General features: G+C 37.4%; 1 protein-coding gene across 1 annotated transcript in view; it reads left to right on the top strand.

Moving 5' to 3' along the window:
- Nucleotides 1-17,681, top strand: part of AK9 (adenylate kinase 9) — a 125,440-nt gene that overhangs the window by 16,067 nt on the left and 91,692 nt on the right. Inside the window, exons 6-9 of the mRNA XM_039237385.1 lie at nucleotides 5,183-5,295; nucleotides 8,138-8,323; nucleotides 12,776-12,904; nucleotides 16,274-16,352. Of these exons, the coding sequence (XP_039093316.1) occupies nucleotides 5,183-5,295; nucleotides 8,138-8,323; nucleotides 12,776-12,904; nucleotides 16,274-16,352 (507 nt within the window). The remainder of the gene's footprint in view (nucleotides 1-5,182; nucleotides 5,296-8,137; nucleotides 8,324-12,775; nucleotides 12,905-16,273; nucleotides 16,353-17,681) is intronic.

The following is a 17,681-nucleotide window of genomic DNA, read 5'->3' as shown; positions in this document are numbered from 1 at the left end:
ATGCTTTATTATATATCTCAGAAAGTTAAGGACTATTTTAAACCTAGATTCACATTACCATACCTACAAAATTAATAGTAAATAATCTGTGATTTCATTTTTTGCCTTGTATATTTTTTTCCTAGCTGATTTTGGGGTTTGGTTTTTTGATTTGTGTTTTGTGGTGTTTTGTTTTTAGAAGCAGGATCCAACCAAGTTTCACATATTGCAATTGATTGGTATGTCTCAAGTCCCTTTTAATGTATAAATGCCCTTTACTTCTTCCTATCATCTTGTGTTTTCTTTGTTGAAAAAGCAGAGTATATGTGTTAAAGAGTTTCCTACATTCTGAATTTTGCTGACTGCACCCCTCATAGCATTTAATGTATTCCTCTTTCCCCTAGACATGCCATTCACTGGTGTTTATCCTGGGAGCTGGCAGAGGAAAAGCAGTATAAATGATTTCTTGAATCTGAGGGCCACGCTCTCAGCATATAATTGCATGCCTTTTCTCTAGGCATGCACAACTGCACTCATTTAAAGGCTATAGTGGGGGCAGGACCTAGAGCCTCTTCTGCCCAGACTCCCCTCCCCTATTGTATAGCATCCCCAGAGGAATTTCCGTGCAACCTACCACTCTACTAAATGCAGTTTAAAAGCCTCTGCTCAGCAAGAATTCATTCTGATATCTAGTCCTACCCAGCAGCCTGGTAGATAGTAGAAACAAAATTGGAAGTGAAGAGCTTTCAAAACAGGGATATTAACTGTGGCTAGGGTCTAGGTGAGGCTAGGTAATTGATGACTCTAAGATCCCTAAAGACAGATGTGCACTGCTGGGAAAACCGCCCAGTAGTAGTGCCAGATTCAATCTTCATTTTTTTTCTGTACCAGAGCCTTTTATACTTGGAACTTTTATAGCTATTTAGAAGAAACGTACACAATCTATAATTATAATCCTTTCATTTACAGCCTGTCATGCTGTGTTGGTCTTGGGCCAAAATCAGTTTCCATGAACTACATCCTCACCCAAAAGAGAAAGGTAGAGCCGATGCCTGGGCATCCTAAGAAGCCCCTGTCTGCTCCCTGTTTCTAGGTTCCAGAAAAACTCATTTTCTCCAGTAAGTGATGGACAGCCCTTATCTGGGCATTCCCTGTCACAGTAGATATCTATTCCCAGACATAGTAGATGGTCTTGCAAGTCATTGGTCATCAGTGTATCCACTCATACCAGGCTGGCATGAGGTCAGGTATATATTAGGGCTGGATGGACATAACTTACCTGATGTCTCTGAATCGCTCATTACTTCAGTCTGAAAGCAGTAGCATGCCATCTTCAGTTTTGCAAAAATGGGAATTCATTCCACTGAACCAGGAAGTGAGGACAAAGTGATAGCATGGGCCAGTTTCCCCTGGGCAGTCAGTATTGCAGCTTTTCCTTGGGGGGAAGGGTGATACAGGCTGAGCACTAGCCTGCAGAGTGTCTGTTCTTCCTATGATAGTACATACAGAGCTTTCCAGGAAGGAATCATGTGAGGTCTTTCCTCCATCTTCAGCATTAAGGGTAAGGGCTTGGTAATAGTGTCAAGGAGATATGGGACAGGGAGGAGAAGTCTTCATCTACGCTTCCAACTTCACACATGTCTCTGGGATTAGAGAGGTTGGCAGTGGGGTTGGCAGCTCTAGTCTATCTGTAAGGAAGTATCTTCAAGAGGTCTTTCCAGAACTGGGTCTAGAGAACTAAGCTATCCTACTCTCCCACATCTCTTCCAAAGATATCTTCCTAGGATCTGGATATGATGATGCTGACTACCTCTCAATGGATAAAGCCCTAAAACTCATCACTCAGAAAATTCAGGCAGCCCAAATACTGGCCTATCAAGTGAGAACCAGACCCCATGGAAACAACCCATTCTTCTGCTGCTTCCACTAGCAAAGAGACCAGGTTTTTTTTTTTTAATTATTATTTTTGAGAGGGAAAGGCAGAGCATGAACAAGAGAGGGGCAGAGAGACAGACAGACAGACAGACAGACAGAATCTGAAGCAGGCTCCAGGCTCTGAGCTGTCAGCACAGAGCTTGATATGGGGCTCAAACTCATGAACTGCGAAATAATGACCTGAGCCGAGGTCAGACACTTAACTGACTAAGCTACTCAGGCAACCTGAAAGAGACCAAGTTTTAAACTCATCCCAATATACAGGAATGCCTGAGGTTTTGGATACCTACAAATGGTTGCACTTGGAATGCCTGATAAACTGTCTAAGCACTGGCAGTGATTGTAGTAATACACAGGGTGCTGGAGAGCGCAGCACACATTATCAAGTTGCCATCATCCATTTGTAATACACAGTACTGGGCAGCATTGCTAGCAGAGGGAATGAGCGGGATGGAGTATTGTATAATCCCCCTGCTGCTCAGAAGATGAAGGCATGAACTCTGGAGACTGATGGTCTCTGGAATTATCTGATCAGGAGGAGTAAGCTAGACAAGAGTTGAATTCAGCTGAGGGCCATGTAGTACCGTTCACCACAGTACTCACCCTCAACATGCGTCAGACCCAGGACTTTTAATGCCAGCCATCACATCTCAATGTCTTGACAAGTTCCAATAAGGTTGTTAATCAAGTGGAGGATAATTTAACAATAGAATCCAAACCAAACTAGGGGAAGGGGAAGCCAGGGGAACAAAAAGCAAGAACAGCAGAAGGAGGCAAGTGGAGAAAGGACTGGCCCAATTCCCAAGACAGTGCCAATGCATGCAGTGGCTACATTTTTGCAGGAGTGTGTTGGGTTCATTTAAGGAACCTTGAACAGCATGGATGCCTTAACAAACCATAAGAGAGTCTTAAATACAGAGAACAAACTGAGGGTTGATGGGGATGGGCTAGATGGGTGATGGGCATTAAGGAGGGCACCTGTGGAATGAGTACTGGGTGTTATATGTAAAGGATAAATCACTGGGTTCTACTCCTGAAGCCAAGACTACACTGTATGTTAACAAACTTGAGAATTAAAATAAAATAAAATAAAATAAAATAAAATAAAATAAAATAAAACGAAACGAAATGAAATGAAATAAAATAAAATGAATGGATGTCTTAGAATATTACCATATTTCAGTCTTTTAAAGCAAAAGCAAACAAGTCAGCCAAGTTGGAAACTAAAGATTGCAGCAAGACCAGGAGGGAATCTAGCTGAATTATATAATTCTAGCACATATATCCAAAGCTGAAGATAACAGTTCTCCCTTTCTGCCTTTTGAAGTTAAACTACTTAGGATTGCTTCTCTGGTAGCATCCAACACATAGGGTTTGAAAAAGCTTAGAGAGATGCCTAAGGAGTTAATGAGCTTTTGGATTACTGTGATAGTTGTTGGTCTGCTTTTGTTAAAATTGAAAAAAAAGGTATATAATAAGCATGTTCTTAAGTGAGGATTTTGAAGTTGGCTTATAAGACACTTTCATTCACTCATCAACAGATGCTTAATTGCTTTTTTAGTCATACTATTCTAGGTATTGCATAGCAGTTCTCAAACTTTTTAGTCTCAAGACTCCTTTATCTTTTTTTAAAAAAATTTTAATGTTTTATTTATTTCTGGGAGAGAGAGATAGCATGAGCAGGGGAGGGTCAGAGAGAAAATGGGAGACACAAAATCCAAAACAGTCTCCAGGCTCTGAGCTAGCTGTCAGCACAGAGCCCGACGTAGGGCTCGAACCCATGAACCGTGAGATCATGACCTGAGCCGAAGTCAGATGCTTAACCAACTGAGCCACTCAAGGCGCCCCTCAAGACTCCTTTATATTTATAAGAATTGTTGGAGCTCCAAAAGAGCTTTTGCTTACTTGGGTTATATATATCAATATTTATCATATTAGAAATTAAAATTAAGAAATGCTTAACATATTTGTTTAAAAATCCTAACAAAATTGTCACATGTTTGCATTAATAGCATATTTTATAAAAAATATATAATTGTAGTCTTCAAAACAAAAAACTTAGTGGCACGTGTAGTACTGTTTTCTATTTTTGCAAATCTCTTTAATGTCCAACTTAAGAGAAGACCTAGCTGGATTCTTCTGTCTCCTTCTGCTCAATCTGTTGAAGTTCGTTGTTTCTGTTGAAATGTATGAGGAAAATCCAGTCCTACACAGATATGTAGTTAGAAAAGGAAAGAGTATTCCACTGAGTTGTGCAGATCTTCCAAATGTTGATACTTTTCATTATGCAATATCAAAAAATTAACACTTTTGTTAATTTCACCACCAATTTCGTCAAGGAAAGTTTTAAAAATCAGGATGTTGTCAAGCTTATGGTAATAGATACATGTTTTCTAAAATTTGAGTTTTTGCTTGAATTTTATAATTGGTAAGAAATACTGTCAGTTGAAGTGACTAGCTCACTCCATTCACTTTTTATAAAATGTCTGCCAGACATCTAAAGCTGAATAACCATAATTTGTCCATCAGTTCTTTCAAGAAAAAAAAAAATGTCCTATTATAAAAGGAGAAAAATTGAAGTCCTTTAACTCTGAGGAAATTGAGACTTTATTAACAGGAGAAAATTTTCTCAAGCATGAGAGTAACATAATTAAAGAAATATATTAAGGAAATTAATGTGATGATGGCAAACAGGGTGAATTTCCATGAGAAGATTTAGGTTTCTGGGTAAGAATGCAAGCCAATAAGTGTGCTAAGCCAAAATTATATTGATAATTATCTGTTCTATTTTTTAAACTGTATGAGGAGATTCATTGGTGTTTTATTACTCCCCATAACTTATACAAACATTATGTACATACATGTTCTATTATAAGATACTCACTTTAGAAAGAAAATAATATACTACACAACCCCTTATACTATAGTTTTACTATTCATCACAGGGCTTTCCTAACTGTTCAGAGAATTACTAACATGGAATTTCCTTCCCTCGGCTCCTCATGTGTTTAAAATAAATTGATTTAGAATTTTTTAAGAGATTTCCTCCCAGCTCAGTGATTTTACTTATTATCAGAAAAATATTATTCATAGTTATACTTCATGTGGCGATAAACTTAACTATTAATTAAAAATATTTAACAGATGATTTTAAGATCTACATTAATATTCATCAATAGGCAAATGAGATTTACAAAGTGATAACAAATCCATGCTCTCATATATTGGTGACATTATAAAACTTTAAAAATTATATTTTATTTGATAGGTTATATTATGACTGAACTACCATCACTTTCACAGGAGGCCATGACTACTTTGCAGCAAATAGAATTAATTAAAAATTTAAATTTGAAACCTGATATAATAATCAATATTAAGGTAAGTTGTTTTTCTACTATAGTTGACCATATTTTTGACAGTGGTGGAATTCAAGGAATATCTTCAAAAATACAAAGTAGTTAAGGAAATAGTTTTTTTAAGTGTTCAATGTCTTAAATGGTTGTTTGCTTTTGAGGAGAGAAAGAGAGAGAACGAGCAAGGGAAGGGCATAGAGAAAGGGGGACAGGAGAACTAAGCAGGCTCGGCGTTGTCAGCACAGAGCCCAATGTGAGGCTGGATCTCAGAACCATGAGATCATGACCTGAGCTGAAGTCAGATGCTTACCGACTGAGCCACCCACATGCTCCAAGGAAATACCAATTTATATACCAATCATAAGGACTGAGTTATTCTTTCTCATACCTCCATGCTTTTACACCTGCAGCTCTATCCAGAGGAAATCTCTCCTGGCCTCTTCAGTAGGCTTAATCATAACCATCCTTTGAGAGTCAGTTCAGGCATCATCTGTATCCCTGATGACCACCCCTTCCACACTAACACACACATTAACTAACTCATTCTGTCTCAATCTCTCTCTCTCACTCTCAGTTTCTCCTTCTCTCTCTCACTCTTACTTTCTCCTCTCTCTCCCTCAAATACCTGTCCCTCTTTCTCCCTCCAGTTCCTCTCCCTCTCTCTTCCTCCATGTCCCCTATACATTACTTACTACAGGAAAGTTAATACTTCTCTGATGACCACTCATGTTCTCTTTTTTATTATAAACTCTTTTTATATTGTAATTGTCCATTTTCTTCTGGACTCTGCCTTACTTGAAAACAAGAACTATGCCTTACTCATATAAATATCAACTAGCACAAGATCAAGTGCCTAGTAGACACCTGATAAGTTTGCCAATTAAATACAGTGAAATAAGGAGCTAATGATTTGGTCATATGAATGTTAAAGAACATCATTCAGCCCTGATTAAGAGTCAAGGCTAAGTCCTATCCCCAATCTCTCCTTTATCAACAGAATTTGGCAAATCACATTTAGGAGACTCTATTTCTTCTTTACAAAAATAGTAACTGCTTCATGAGGGAATGATAAGACTTCAGCAAGGCCAGGTCTGCTTGTTTATATGAAAATTGATTATAAGATTTTATATTCATTACTGCCTGGTTCCCCAAAGAGTTTGACAGCTCAAAATAAATGGGATGATTGTCAGCTCAGATCTTGGGAGCCCGGGGTGTGTTAGGGTTAGCTGTGAGAGAGAAGACGTGTTGCAGTGCTGAGCATGGTGTAATCTGCAGCCTGCCACAAGTCACAGTTGGAGACCGATTAAAATTCCTGCATGGGCCTTGAAAGTGTCACACATGTGTATGTGTATATAAGGAAGATGATAAAAATCTCTTACAACTAAAACCAAATATAAAGTCTAAGCTATGGAAAACATAGATTGTATAGAACAAGAGCATAAAGATGTACAGGCCATTAGCCTCCAAATCTTTGCTAAATTGGGAGCACAAATTTGGTTCCGAGTTTGATGAGCCAAAGTAGAAAGAGGAAATGTGATTATTTAAATAAAATTCATATTGGGGCGCCTGGGTGGCTTAGTCGGTTAGGCGTCCGACTTTCGCTTAGGTCATGATCTCGCGGTTCGTGGGTTCGAGCCCCGCGTCGGGCTCTGTGCTGACTGCCAGCTCAGAGCCTGGAGCCTGTTTCAGTCTGTGACTCCCTCTCTCTCTGACTCTCCCCTGCTCACGCTGTCTCTCTCTCTCTCCTAGAAATAAATAAAACATTAAAAAAAATTTTTTTTTAAATAAAATTCATATTGTCCATGAAAAGACAAATCATTGCTCAGGAAGAGACAAAATGAGAGAAATTAGAACTAACATTTTAAATAAGAGAAATATCTTACATGGGTCTTAATATAGAAGACCGTTAATAAAGAGAATGAAGCCCTTAACCTCATTTATATTTTCAGTGTGATGGTGGGTATACAAGGAGTTTCTATGCTACAACTAGAGTATAATCAGAGGCTTAATGTGAGACAGAACTCACTACAACACACATTTCTCTGATGGTTTGGCCTTATTTGGGGATAAATCTTGGAATTTCTAGAGCAGAAGTTCTTATCCTGGGATCTCTGAATCCTTTAGCATCTATGAAATAATAATATTAAATTATATTAATAATACATAAACTATAATAATCTGAAATTATTTTATTGTGTATGTCTGCTTTTCTGAAGCAAAAGCCAGTGGCTTTCCTCATATTCTAAAGGGATGTGTATTACCAAAAAAAAACCCAAAAAAGCAAAAAACAATGGCGAAGGGCCACTGATCTACTATAGATAGCAATGGTTCACAGAGTACGGTGCCAGAGCCAACTGCACCAGCAGCACTCGCAAGTTTGTTAGAAATACATATCTCAGAGGAACGCTACGGGGAGGCATTCAGCTCTCTGTGTTGAAAAACCCTCCGCATGAGTCTAATACCTGCTGATGTTTGAAGACCACTGCTCTGAGGCATGTCCTTCAGACTCACCCTCATGTTAGTCAGTTTCTGCAAGTGAAAATAGGAGACAGCCGAAGGCAGTAGTCTCTGTCATGGACCCACAGTGTGGGTGCTGTGGGTTGTGAGTATGGAAGGGCAGATACACGTTATAAAATTGATTGGAGTGGATTGAAATCTTTCTTGTGAAAAATTAGGAAGCCTATAAAAATCTTGCCTCAATAAATACCCATCCTATCTCCACACAGAGATGGCCTGAAGAAATCAGAAAATGAATGAGGAAGGTTCTAAAGTTTCTTGTTTCCTTTGTTTCTCAAAGTGTGCTGCACGCACTATCAGCTTCAGAATCATGGAAGATGTTTGTTAACATTACTAATGTTGTTCCTTAGTGCCCCGACTATGATTTATGCCAAAGAGTTTCTGGGCAAAGGCAGCACAGTACTACAGGGTACATATACAGAAGAGATCAGTGGGATCCTGAAGTCATCGAGAATCGTAGGAAAAAGAGGAAAGAAGCCCAAAAAGAAGGAAGAGAAGAGGAAGCAGAAGAGGAAGAAGAGCAAGAAGAAGAAGAGGTAATATCCCAATACCATATATTACACTTTTAAATTTGCTAGAATTAAACTAAATAATAGCATGGATAAAGGAAATAGCAGGCACTAGAGAAAATTACATTTTCTTTAAATTTTCATTTAGTCTGGAGGAAATAGAAAAAATATTTCATGTTTTCGGTAACTATTAGATCATAAGCTAGAGGCCATCAAGTTCAACCTTCTTGTCAGTATGGAAGTCCTTCCACATCCTGATAGCTAATCAGCTTCATGTCATAGGAACAGAGACTTATTGGTCACCTGCTGTGTGTCAAGCACTACGCAAGCTAGAATGAGGAGTCAGAGCAATAAAAAACAAAGGGTGATATGGGGAGCAAGTAGCCCAGGCATAATCCACTTTATGAAGTTAACATAGTCCCACTTCCAATATTGACAAAGAGAGCACGTGAAAAAAATCTAAAGCCCAATTCACATGTATATGTTGTTATAACAATCCTAAAATTGGCATAATGCAATGAGGCATCAAAAGAATTTTCTGCCATGACTTAATGAGGAAAATTTGATGTGAAGAAATCTGTTAATACCTTATAGGCTGGATTTGGCCCACGGGGGCATGTGGGCCATACTTTGCCAATCCCTGCTTTATTGAAACATACCTATGATCTCTATGATAATTTATAATTTTTAAAGAACTTTATATATTTTTTGTAATTGCTGCAATTTATAATTTATTATAAATGTATTATAAATAAACACCATTTCTATTAGGGCAAAGTCAGATGTTAACTTATAGATGGATACATAGCAAACCATTTGTCCAGTAAAAAAGATAACCCCCAAGGTTACAATTTTATTGCCCGATAAGCCATTAAGCAGACTGTACCCAACTTTGCAATCTTATCTCAGTGATAATATTTCAGCTTTGTTATCCTGTTAGCTTCCTGACTAATGCATTAAATGAATCTTTGACATTGTTCTTTAGTAGTAGATCTTAAAAGTTCTCATCACAAGAAAAAAGTTGTAACTGTCTATGGTGATGAATGTTAACCAGACTTACTGTGGTGGTCACTTCCCAATATATACAAATACTGAATCATTATGTTGTACACCTGAAACTAATCTAATATGTCAATTATATCTCAATTTCTATTTTTTAAAATTTAATGTTTATTTATTTTTGAGAGAGAGAAACAGAGCACAAACTGGGGAGGAGCTGAGAGAGGGAGAGGGAGAAACAGAATACGAAACAGGCTCCAGGCTCTGAGTCGTCAGCACAGAGCCCAACGTGGGACTCAAACTCACAAACTGCAAGATCATGACCTGAGCCAAAGTTGGATGCTCAACCGACTGAGCCACGCAGGCGCCCCATATCTCAATTTTTAAAACCATTTAAAAAGCTAAAATAATCTTCCCTGTGCAAATAAGGCACAAGAAAATATCCAGCATCTATTCTATATTTTCTTTTTAAAATGGAAAACCTCATGGCAAATGGGAATAAAACTGTGTCATTTTAGCATGAATAAAGCATATCATCTTATATCAAAGATAGTGAGATAGAGAAATCACAGCTCACTTAGTTACAGGGGCCACGGTTTGTCAATTTGCGATGTCAGTCAGGAACATAATCAGGAAGAGTGAGGACTGGGGTAGGCTAGGACTACACTGTCCAATATAGTAGCCACTAGTCCTATGTGGCTATTTAACTTTAAATTAATTAAAATTATATAAAATTTAAAATTTACTTCTTCAGTAACACTAGCCACATTTCAAGTGCTCATAACCAAATATGTCCGTCTTCTGAATTGGAGAGCACAAATACATGGCATTTCTATTATTGCAGTGAATTTCACTGGACACTTAGAGGGTCCGTGCCCTTCTTCAGAGGACAGTTGCCTTTCAGCTCCAGCCCAGACAACTGTTGTCATGTGGAAATGTGAACCTATTTTTACCAGGTGGTGTGGTTTCTCCAGAGAAGCCAAAAATCAGCATTTTAAAATAAATGTAGTTGGTAACTAATCCAAAATTTCAAAATTACAGTGTAGGCCAATGCTGTGGGATATAATCAAATTAATGTCTTCAGACTGAATTCAATCCCAGGGGCCTGGTTTGCTGCTATGTCTGCCTGGAAGCACGGGCATGTTCAGAAGTCAAACATGCAAACATGCCGCCCCATTGGGTTGATGGCCAATATGGGTTGCATGAAAGAGTCCATCCTTATATACACATAAATATAAACAATGTCCCTTAACTACAGTAATAGCTTTGTATATGTTCTCTTTGCTTCCACTTTCCTTGACTCTCCCCATACCATTGCATTCCTTGCAAAAACCAGAGCCTTGTTTTAAAAATATGACCCTTGGGGCACCTGGGTGGCTCAGTTGGTTGAAAGCCTAACTTCAGCTCAGGTCATGATCTCATAGTTTGTGAGTTCAAGCCCCACACTGGGCTCTGTGCCAACAGCTCAGACCCTGGAGCCTGCTTCAGATTCTGTGTCTCCCTCTCTCTCTGCTCCTCCCCCACTCACACTCTGTCTTTCTCTCAAAAATAATTAAACATAAAAAAAATTAAAAATATGACCCTTAGTGACTTTCTATTACCTGTAGATGAAAATTCATACACCCTCATGTGGCTTACAAGGCCATGGACCTGGCCTCCCTGATCGCATCCCTGGCTGTCTCTCCCTGCCTGCTCATCGTATTCCAGCTATTCCCTTGGCCTTCCAGCTAGTCTTCATCTATTCCGGACTCAACCTCACCTCCAGCTTTTGCACTTACTGTTTCCTCTTCCTTCTGCCTACCACACTCTCTGCCAGCTCTTCGTGTCCCTGCACCTTCTCCTTGCCCAGGTCCCACTTCAGGGACCATCCAGCAAGTGACTTTATAACCCAGCACTGTGATAGAAATATACTCCCACCGTATGTAACTTTAAATGTGCTAGTGGACACTTTTTTTAAAAAACAATAAAAAAACAGGTGAAAATAATTTTAATAATATATTTTATTTAATCCAATATATCCAAAATATTATGTCACCATATAATCAACATAAAGATTCTGAGAGATACATCTCTTTTTCATGCTAAGTTTTTGAAATTTGGTACATTCCAATTCACACTTGCCACATTTCAAGTGTTCAGTAGGTCCCTGTGGCTATATCATGTTGGACAGCACAGGCCTAACCCTTTCCTCTGCTTGATCTTCCTTATAGCACTTACCGCCTTCTGAAATTATGTTATTTGCTTACTTGTTTATTATCTGTCCACTGAGTATAGCTCTATGCAGCAAGTACTATATCCCCTGTGCTTGTAACAGTACTTGGCATACAGTAGGTGCCTAATAAGAAGCTCTGTACTGACTGGTTATACAAGTGTGCCCATCAAGCCCTCTGCTAGAGAGAAAGGAAAGATAGCATCTTTTGAAAAAGACAGTGTCTATTTTAAGCCATTTTGAAATGTGTAATCTTTGGTCCAGTAATTCTACTTTTAGGAACTACTCTAAGGAAGAATATTAACAATGTGAAGATTTATCTACAAAGCTATTTGGCGAAATGTTATACTTATGAAAAATTTGAAATATTCTTGTTCAACGATAGAATAATGATTAAATAATCATGTATTTAGGGATGTTAAATTTGACCATTAAAATAGTGTGTAAAACATTTCAAAAAGGTTATAAAGTGACTTCTTTAATAGATGATTCAAATAGTATAAAATGTATGTGCATTCATAAAAACTAGAATTAGAAATTAGATAATGAATTATAATATTAATAATAGGATGAATATGAACTTTAACACCAACCAGTCCTTGGGCTGAGAACTTTTACATGTACGATTCCCTCTGCCTTCAAATTTCACTTCTTCAGAGAACCCTTTGGTGAACACCTGATGTAAAATAGCACTTTTACCCATCACTCTCCATCTCTCTCCTCCACTCTGTGATTTTTTTTCCCTAGTACTTATCCCCACCCAACATGTTATATATTTACTTGTCTACTTGTTTATGTTATGTCTTCTCCAGCTGGAATGTGTGCTCCATGAGACCCAGGGGCTTAGTTGATTTTGTTCACTATCTTATCTCAAGCTCCTAGAACAGTGCCTGGCACTCATCAATGAGTGAATTGATGAATGAATGAATGAATGAATGAATGAACCAACCAACCAACTGGAAGCTCAGTAAATCTAATTTCTTGATTCTCTCTCTAAAAATCAGATATTCTTCCCCTACTCTTCCCTGCTTCTTGAGGAGCAAATAAATAAATAAATAAATAAGTATCCAAGTTAATTTAAAGTTTTATTCCATCTGGTAAAGGCCCCTTAAGATATTCAATGTCTCTTAAATATAAATGCTCAATCTCTCTTCTACCTGCTTCTCTCACCCCAAAATGGCATGTAGGCATAAGGAGGGAGGGATGGCATGGCTTGTAAATTAAGTAATCATTAACATAAAGATGTTAAAAATCTGTTCTTTTTCATTTAGGCATTTATTGCAGAAATGCAGATGGTGGCTGAAATTCTTCAGCATGTAGTTCAGAGACCTGAGGATTATTTGGAAAATATTGAGAACATTGTTAAACTTTATAAGGAAATAATTCTTCATTCTTTAGAAGTAAGAACAAGATATATTGATGAAAATGGGAATATTGATATTTGTGTTCTATCACTGATTGAATAGCTTTCATATTTTTTCATCCCTGTCTATTATCTATCTGATTCTCTACCACTTACATTTGGTAGAATGCTATTAGAACTAGGCTTCCATTCCAAAGGCTATTTCACAGGACAGTATTATTTTACTCTTAAAAAGCAGCAGTATTGTTGAAAAGTGATGTATGAACTGCATTTTTCAAAAGTCACTACAGGAATTCATTTATGGTCAGAGGTTGGAAAACCAATGTTAAGAAACTATTTTGTAAAAACATTTTCAATCTATGATTTATGACTTTTTAAAAATATATATACACTATTCTAAAAGGAACTGTTCATTTATTTAAATTGCAACCTAAAAAATTATCCCCACATTGGTTTCTATGGCTATCCTATTCAAAGTTGATTATATATAAACATGATTAAGGTCACTAAATATTAGAATAGGATGGTTTTAATTAAAATGACTAGTATTTAAAAAAAATATGATCAGTGAGGTTACAGGTATGTGAAAAGTATATTTGATGATGGTCAAAAGTCCAGGGCAGACTCTGCCAAATTTGTGTTGGAGATTTATTCAACAAACATGTATCAAACTTGGGTTTTTGACCACACACCATGCTGAGGAATAGGATACAAGGACAAATATAAAAAACAGGACTCAAGTTGCCTCTTCCCATCTGATAGAGAAACTAAAAGAATTTATTTCATGCTTTTTTATAAAGCTAATATATGTCTAAAGACAAATGAGTGGATTGTTTTCATTTTCATTGTCCACCCCCAAAAGAGGAATGAAATTTTATTGTTTCTTATGTATGACTTATTCCTCCCTATCTCCTTTTTTATCCTTGGCATTTAAATTTTGGTTCTTAAGAGTAATCTGCATGTCTGTCTATAATGCTCTTTCTTCCTTCAACAGAAATATCCTACAGATTCCCTAAATGGCTGGCATTGGGTGTGAAGTAAAGCATAATTAAAGTCAGATTCAGAAAATTAGAAAACTACATTCATGGTCATGAGATAGTCTTTTTAAAAAAATTTTTTTAAATGTCTATTTTTGAGAAAGAGAGAGAAAGAAAGAATATGAGTGGGGGAGGAGCAGAGAGACAGGGAGACACAGAATCCAAAGCAGGCTCCAGGCTCCGAGTTGCCAGCACGGAGCCCAATGTAGGGCTCAAACTCATGAACCATGAGGTCATGACCCGAGCCAAAGCCAGATACTCAACTGACTGAGCCACCCAGGTGCCCTATATGAGATAATCTTTTTAAGGGTAAGGACCAGGTCTTCCATCTTCCAGAAGAGCATTATGTACTTCCTTGTTCAGAACATGGATGGCTGTTTATGTTTAAATAAATAATACTGGCATAATGTGATATCTAAAAGAAAAAGAAGGGCTTAGAATCCAATCTCCCATAATATTGTGAAAAACAAAATATGTGGACAGTTAAGGAGATGATTTGTTCAGATTATTGCATTAAGGAAAGAATTCATTAATGAGGACATTCTCAAGGAAAAGGAAGGGAGACCTGGGGTTTTATGGAGGCTTGTAAACTGGGACGCCTGGGTGGCTCAGTTGGTTATGCATCCGACTTTGGCTCAGGTTATGCATGATCTCACGGTTCATGAGTTTGAGCCCCATGTTGGGCTTTTGTGCTGACGGCTCAGAGCCTCAAGCCTGCTTCAGAGTCTGCCTCCCTCTCTCTCTCTGCCCCTCCCCACTCATGTCTGTCTCTTTTTCTCAAAAATAAATAAACAATAAAAATTAAAAAAAAAAAACACAAAGGAGATACCCTTGAGTCTTAGAAATGATGGAGAAGGATGAAGACAGATCTTATCTGAGTTCTTGAGAAAGGATAGAGATGGGTCTTAGCTCTCAATCATCGCCCCTTCCTGGAAATACAAGGCTCAAATAGAGTTCAACATTGCCAATGTACAAACATAAAATCTGGTAGATTTTAGATTTTAATATTAAAAACAAAAAATAATGGAAGAAAATTGAGAAGTGAACATTAATATAATCTTGAGATAGAGAAAATCTAATTTAAGCAAGAAAGGAGACCCAGAAACAATAAAAACATATATTTTATTATAAAAATAGTTTACATTATAGAGAATTCCATAAACAAAAGATAAATCTTTTTTATCTTTAAAGGTAAAGTATTTGTAATTGATACAGTTTTTTTTTAAGGTTTTATTTATTTCTAGGAGAGAGAGAGAGACAGCGTGAGCAGGGGAGGGTCAGAGAGAGAGGGAGTCACAGACTGAAAGAGGCTCCAGGCTCTGAGCTGGCAGTCAGCACAGAGCCCGACACGGGGCTCGAACCCACGAACCGCGAGATCATGACCTAAGCGAAAGTCGGACGCTTAACCGACTAAGCCGCCCAGGAGCCCCTGTAATTGATACAGTTTAAAGACAGCATTAACGTTAGAGAAAAGAAACAATCTAATAGAAAAATGCCCAGATATTATGGTTAGACAGTGTACAGAGATGGATATCTGAATACTGAACCTCACCCACAGCCAGGAGAATAAAAAGTAGAACAAACCAATGTCATTTACAGTTATCAGTTTGGCAGAAAGTATTCTATGTATTTATGCAGAGAGATAGATGCTCCAAAACATTTTCTGTTTGGAAGAAAGAAAAACTGGAAAAAAAGAACAAAAACAAAAAACAAAAACAAAAAAAGCAGAAAGAAAATTTGAAAAAGGACTGTTCATTTATTTAAATTGCAATCTAAAAAATTATTCCCACATTGGTTTCTATGGTTATCCCATTCAAAGCTGATTATATGTAAACATGATTAAAGCCATTACATATTAGAATGGGATGGTTTTTGTTTTTGTTTTTTTTTTAAAATGTTTTATTTATTTCTAAGAGAGAGAGATAGCGTGAGCAGGGGAGGGTCAGAGAGAGAGGGAGTGACAGACTGAAACAGGCTCCAGGCTCTGAGCTGGCAGTCAGCACAGAGCCCGACGCGGGGCCCGAACCCACGAACCGCAAGATCATGACCTAAGTGAAAGTCGGACGCTTAACCGACTAAGCCACCCAGGCGCCCCTAGAATGGGATGGTTTTAGACAAAATAATTAGCATTGAAAAAATATGATTACTAAAGTTACAATTATGTGAAAAGCATATTTTACTATGGGTCAAAAATCACGGTAAGAATTGGTTTAGGCTTTGGCAAAAGACCACTTAAAATAATACACATTGTATCATACATAAAGCAAACAATTTAGCTTTCAAGATTTCTTCATAGTATACCAAGATTCTAATCTTGTATTCAGTTTTGCCAAGGATCTGGATTATAAGGTCTCTTCTATTTTCTGCAGGAAGTAATGGCTGAACATAATTCCCAGTATCTTATTGAGCTAGATGGAAATAAGCCCCCAGAGGAGCTCTTCATGGTAAGTGCAATGTTTTGTAAGAATATCCCACCATTTGGAAAATCAAAAAGTTACCAACTGGATTGTACTTATCTTCATAAATACCAAAAATATATTTACATTTTAGTGCTATGTTTGAAAAATTCCTTTCGACACTTAAAAATTTGATATTATGTCTTATTCATCTATCCATCTTTAAATCAAAAGTACATTTGAATTTAAAATCTCTGTGTGACAAAAAGTGCCTCAAAGAAAAATAAAAGCAAATAACTCCCAATAAGCACACAATAAGACACTTAACATGAAATGCAAACCAAAACCATAATGAGATACCACTTCGCATCACTAAAATTAAACAAAACAAAACAAAACAAAAGTAAACAACCAAACAGTAGTAAGTGTTGGTAAGGATACGGAAAAATTGGAACCCTCATAATGTAGCTGGTGGGATTGTAAAATAGTGTGGCCACTTTGGAAAATAGTTTGGTAGTTCCTCAATAAGCTAACCATGGAATTACCACATGACTCAGCAATCATCTCCTTGGTATCTTTACCCAAAATAATTGAAAACACTTGTTCAAAAAAAACTTGTACATGAAGGTTGATAGCAGCACTAATCACAATAGCCAAAAGGTCAAAACAAGCCAAATGTCTACATACTGATGAATAGATAAATAAAATGTGGTGTACCCATACACTGGAATTTTCTTTGGCAATAAAACGCAATGAAGTTGTGATACATGCTATCACATAGATGAACCTTGAACACATACTAAGTAAAAGAAAAGTTAACAAAAGACCCCATATGATTCCACTTATATAAAATATTCAAAATAGGCTGATCCACAATGGGAGATCTTGGGATGAATGTGAAGTGATTACTAATGGATAAAAGGTTTCTTTGTGGGGTTGATGAAAATGTTCTAGGATTAACTGCAGTGATGGATGTGCAAATCTAAATATACCAAAAACCACTGAACTGTATACTTTATATAGGTAAATTATACATATGTGAACTGTATCTCAATGAAGCTGTTTTATAAATAAAGAATATACTCCACAGTGTATAGTCTATTCTACCTCACTGGACATTCTACTACACTCTCTCATCTCTAGAGTTGGAGAATCCCAGAGCTCACTCCTTGTGCACTCTTCTGTCTGCCCTAAGTGCTGTTATTATCCCAGACCTTTCCCCTGAATTCCATGCCTGTGTAATCAACTGCTACTCAGTGTATCCAATTGTATGTCTAGTAGTTATCTCAGGTTTAAGAAAAATCCCCAGATCCACCATTACTACCACCTGCCCCAGATACACTCCTCTCACAGTTTTCCCCTTTTAGGAACCATCTAATCC

The sequence above is a fragment of the Hyaena hyaena genome, unplaced genomic scaffold (assembly GCF_003009895.1).
Source record: "Hyaena hyaena isolate Hyena2069 unplaced genomic scaffold, ASM300989v1 scaffold_123, whole genome shotgun sequence".
Classification (NCBI taxonomy): Eukaryota; Metazoa; Chordata; class Mammalia; order Carnivora; family Hyaenidae; genus Hyaena; species Hyaena hyaena.
The sequence above is the reverse complement of the archived record's forward strand: the minus strand, read 5'-3'. Positions and strand labels throughout refer to the sequence as shown.